The sequence below is a fragment of the Phytophthora cinnamomi genome (genome assembly GCF_018691715.1).
Source record: "Phytophthora cinnamomi strain GKB4 chromosome Unknown Contig56, whole genome shotgun sequence".
NCBI classification, from domain to species: domain Eukaryota; phylum Oomycota; class Peronosporomycetes; order Peronosporales; family Peronosporaceae; genus Phytophthora; species Phytophthora cinnamomi.
Window position 1 is genome coordinate 32,012 of NW_027150989.1, and position 5,053 is coordinate 37,064.

General features: G+C 55.9%; 1 protein-coding gene across 4 annotated transcripts; it reads left to right on the forward strand.

Moving 5' to 3' along the window:
- Positions 1–837: 837 nt before the first annotated feature.
- Positions 838–4,674, forward strand: IUM83_14760 (the record flags this gene model as incomplete). 4 transcript variants are annotated; one of them, XM_067939529.1, is made up of 3 exons in its annotated part: positions 838–1,836; positions 1,927–2,503; positions 2,685–2,767. In XM_067939529.1, the coding sequence occupies 3 exons, from the start codon at positions 838–840 to the stop codon at positions 2,765–2,767; spliced, it is 1,659 nt and encodes a 552-aa protein (XP_067787949.1). The 4 variants fall into 4 exon arrangements, with proteins under 4 accessions (XP_067787949.1, XP_067787948.1, XP_067787947.1 ...); XM_067939530.1 differs by having other exon boundaries at positions 1,927–4,674; XM_067939532.1 differs by lacking the exons at positions 838–1,836; positions 1,927–2,503; positions 2,685–2,767 and adding exons at positions 3,775–4,063; positions 4,148–4,674.
- Positions 4,675–5,053: the final 379 nt, after the last annotated feature.

Genomic DNA, 5,053 nt, shown 5'->3' on the forward strand with positions numbered 1-5,053 from the left:
GTATCATCCCTGAGTCTTGCGAAGGCAAGATCGAGGCGGTCAACGTCAACTTCACGTACCCGAGCCGTCCCGACGCACAGATCCTACGTGACTACAACGTCAGTATCGAGCCTGGTCAGACGGTGGCCTTCGCAGGTGCCAGTGGAGGCAGCAAGAGTACACTGATCGCCTTGATTGAGCGGTTTTACGACCCGACCAGCGGCACGATCTACCTGGATGGCCGGGATGTCAAGACCCTGAACGTCAAGTGGCTGCGCTCGCAGATCGGCATGGTGTCGCAGGAGCCTGTGCTGTTCGCCACCACCATCTTCGAGAACATCGCCAAGGGCGGCACTGTGCGGTGGAAGCTACGCACGAGGCAACTGCTTGCAGGAAGGAGGCAAGTTGCAGGCAAGCAGGACGGGATCAATTGGCACTGATAAAAATGTGTAGACCGGACCAAACGTCCCGGTGCTGCGCTTTTGATCTTACGTAATCGTCCCACTTCATAGATTTCGAGGGCGAACACTCATACACACCGGGATCATCTAAGTGCTTCAACCTAAACGTGCTTCCGCCTCCTCTCGCCGCCCAAGCTCGCCGCAGATTTCACCCGTCCACATCTCGGTTAGCTTCAAGCAAATCGGGTGGTCGACATCCAGCGCGAGACTAGCGAAATCTGTCACCCGCCCCGTTTCTAACACCAAAATATGACCATCATTTCGTACAGTGGTATCCGTGTCAAGTGAGGGGGTCAAGTTTGCTCGACGGACGCAACGACCAATTCATTCGGCAAATTGCGGCGTCGGGCGCAAGCGGATTCAGTCTCCATCCCCAGTCTACAGCCCCCAATCCAAGATGCCGCCGCCCCATTTTCCGCTCCAGGCACCATACGCCGCCCTCGCGACGCCCAAAGCCACCAAGAGCCCAAGCAGCAGCAGACGCAGCTCCGTCTCCTCTGCGCCTGCCACGCAGGACGCGCCGCTGTTGGCACACGACGACTCGCTGTCGTTCCTGGCGCTGTACCGCTTCGCCACGCCCGCCGACAAGCTGCAGCTCGTGCTGGGCGCCGTGATGACCGGCGTCAACGGCGCGATCTTCCCGTGCATGGCGCTGGTCTTCGGCACGGCCATCAACGCCTTCGCCCAGGCGGACGGCGGCGTGGACCGCGACGCCGTGAACCGCGCCGCGCTCTACTACTTCCTGATCGCCGTGGCGCTGTTCGCCACCGACTGCCTGGCCTACATCCTGTTCTGCAACTCGGCCGAGCGCCAGATGAAGTCGCTGCGTGGCCAGGTGTTCGCGCACATGCTCTACATGGACGTGAGCTGGTACGACCGCAGCGACGCCTTCGAGCTGTCCAGCCGCATCACGGGCGATACCGTCAAGATCAAGGACGGCATGGGCCAGAAGCTCAGCGACTCCATCAAGTTCACGTGCCAGTTCTTCGTCGGCTACATCATCGGATTTGCACGCGGCTGGGATATGAGCCTCGTCATGGCTTGCGTCATGCCCTTCATGGTGCTCTCGCTCAAGTACATGGTGCGGCTATTCCGCAAGCGGGCGGTGCTCTCGCAGAAGATGTACGCCGAGGCGGGCGCGGTGGCGGAGGAGACGCTCGGCTCCATCCGCACGGTGGCCTCGCTGAACGGGGAGAAGCGCGCCATCGACAAGTACAATGAGCGGGCTGTGCTGGTGGAGACGGGCAATATCGCCATCTCCAAGCGCTCGGCGTGCGTGTTCGGCTGCATGATGGGGAGTATCTGGCTCATGTACGCGGCGGGGCTCTGGTACGGCGGGTCCAAAGTAGCGAGAGCAGAGGCATCGCCCGGCACAGTGTTTCAGGCCTTCTTCGGCGTGTTGATGGGGACGATTTCGCTCTCGCAGATCTCGCCGAATATCACTGCTGTAGCTGAAGCGAAAGGAGCTGCGGCTGCGATTTACAAGATCCTTGATACGAAGTCTGACATCGACGCCTCCAAAGAGGAAGTTGGAGAGAAACCTGACTCCTGCGCTGGACGCATTCAAGCCCTCAACGTCAATTTCACCTACCCAAGTCGCCCCGATGTACAGATCCTCAACGACTACAACGTCACCATCGAACCTGGCCAAACTGTCGCCTTTGTTGGTGCCAGTGGAGGCGGCAAAAGCACTCTCATCGCGCTGCTCGAACGCTTCTACGACCCAAACAGCGGCTCCATTCTGCTCGACGGACGTGACATCAAGACGCTGAACGTAAAGTGGCTGCGCTCGCAGATCGGACTCGTGTCACAGGAGCCCGTGCTGTTCGCGACCACCATCTTCGAGAACATCGCGGCAGGCGGAGAAGGAATCACTCGTGAGCAGGTCGTGGCAGCGGCAAAACTGGCCAATGCGCACACATTCATCATGTCGTTGCCGGAGCAGTACGATACGCTGGTGGGCGAGAAGGGTGTGTCACTGTCCGGTGGCCAGAAGCAGCGCGTTGCCATTGCTCGGGCGATCGTGCGTGAGCCGACGGTCCTGGTGCTGGATGAGGCTACTAGTGCCTTAGATGCGGAGAGCGAGCGTGTCGTGCAGGCTGCGTTGAACGATTTGATGGACAAGACGCACATGACGACGTTGGTGATCGCTCATCGGTTGAGCACGGTTCGTCGCGCGGACAAGATTGTTGTTGTGAATGGCGGTCATGTTGTGGAAGAGGGCCCTCATGATGAGTTGGTCAGGATCGAAGATGGAATTTATCGCAAGTTGTACACGATTCAGGAAGAAAAGGCACAAGAAGAAGCCGAAGCTGCGGCGGCACTAATTCAAGTTGGCATCGATACTGACATGAAGATGGTCCGGAAACGGAGCAACAGGTCGGTTGGGAGCGACCGGTTTGTCGATGACGCCGTGTTGAAAGAAGTCAATGAGAACGAACCGCAAGGCAAGTTCACGATTGTCGACGCGTTGGAGTTTAGCCGACCAGAGCGCAAGTTTTTCGTCACTGGTTTGCTTGCTGCAGGCGTAAATGGGTTCTCAATGCCGTGCTCGGCAATTTTGATCAGCGAAATGGTTGCAAGTATGACGACTGCATACACCAACTATCAAACATACGGCCTTCACTCGTACCTGGACCACCTCTCAAGCGACGTTAGGGTATATGGGCTGTGCTACATTGGAGGCGCAGTGCTTCTGTTCATCACGAACGCTACACAAAACTTTTGTTTCCGATACATGGCTGAAAAACTGACATCAAGGCTGCGAGGGATTCACTTTTCAGCACTTTGTCGCCAAAATATCGCCTTCTTTGATGACAAGAAGAATGCCACAGGGGCCCTCGCTGCTGATTTATCAACAAACGCTACGAAAGTAGCGATGATTTCGGGAGATTCTCAAGGACGTGTTGTGCAGGCAGCGTTCACATTCGTTGCGGCGCTTGTAATTTCCTTTACGACCGGCAGTTGGTTACTTACTCTGGTGATGCTCGCCGTTTTTCCACTCCTTATCATCGGGCAAATGATCAGGATGCGGCATGTTCGTCACGGAAATGTGTTGTCCGACGAACTGGCGGACGTTGGAGCGCACGCATCTGAGGCGCTCACCAATATCCGAACTGTCGTTGCGATGGGCATGGAGACGTCGATGACTGACAAGTTCATGGATTTGCTCGAGGAACCTTTGACAAGTGGACGTCGTGAAGCGAGATTGAACGGAGTAGCGCTGGGGTTCAGCTCCTTCATTGTATTCGCGACGTACTCGCTCGTCTTTTGGTACGGAGGAAAGTTGGTCGACGGTGGTGATATCACGTTCGCGAAGCTCATTCGCACACTGATGGCAATCATGATGTCAGCTCAAGGTGTTGGCAGCGCTGCGTCATTTCTTGGCGACTCTGATAACGCTGTGAAAGCGGGTAAGGCAATCGTTGCAATCAAGAATCTGGAGCCGCCGATCGATTCCTTCGATGAATCTGGTCTTCGGCCTATTCACTTCGAGGGCAAGATTGAGTTCAAGAACGTCAGCTTCCGATACCCCACCCGACCTGAAGTCACCGTCCTCCGCAACTACAACCTCACCATCGAAGCTGGTCAGACTGTCGCGTTCTGTGGTCCAAGTGGCGGTGGCAAAAGCACTTGCGTCTCGCTCATCGAACGTTTCTACGACCCTGTCGATGGTCAAGTTCTCCTCGACGGCATCGACACCAAAGAACTCAACCTCAACTGGCTGCGCAGTCAGATCGGCCTCGTCGGACAGGAACCCACGCTCTTCATCGGCACCATCGCAGAGAACATCGCGTACGGACTGACGGACAAACCCACCCAACAGGACATCGAAGAGGCCGCCAAGATGGCCAACGCGCACGGATTCATCACCAAGTTCCCGGACGGCTACAACACGCAGGTGGGCATGAAGGGCGAGCAGCTGTCTGGCGGCCAGAAGCAGCGCATCGCCATTGCGCGAGCCATCTTGAAGAATCCCAACATTTTGCTGCTGGACGAGGCGACGAGCGCCTTGGACTCGGAGAGCGAGAAGGTGGTGCAGGAGGCTCTGGACAAGGTGGTGGCGTTGAAGCGGCGCACGACGATCATCATCGCGCACCGGTTGTCCACTATCCGCAAAGCGGACAAGATCTGCGTGGTGAGCGGCGGCAAGATCGCTGAGCAGGGCACACACCAGGAGCTGATCAATTTGAAGGGCATCTACGCAAAATTGGTGCAGCAGTCCGCGAATTGAATGGATTGAGAGCGTCTGTGAATAATAATGAAGAATGTGATAATGTGCTGGCATATATGTATTGAAGCTTGATCATGATGTGGTTGTGGGTGCTGCAAGCTAATAAATGTGCAAACGAGCCTAAAAGTAACTGCGAACTTCGCAGTGCGAAGACTTTTGCCTCTGGTCAGCATGCTTAGGTATACACAACTTGCTTTTACTTCGGCAATGCGCACCACACGCTGGCGGCAGAATGATTGCTGTAGTCGCAACCACTGACACGGTTAGGATTACCACAGTCACTTTGAGTCAATTACCCTATCACTACTAATCCACTGAAACAACATATAGAATCATATGAACATTTGCCTCAGTCCGGCACAATCATATCTTAACTCAG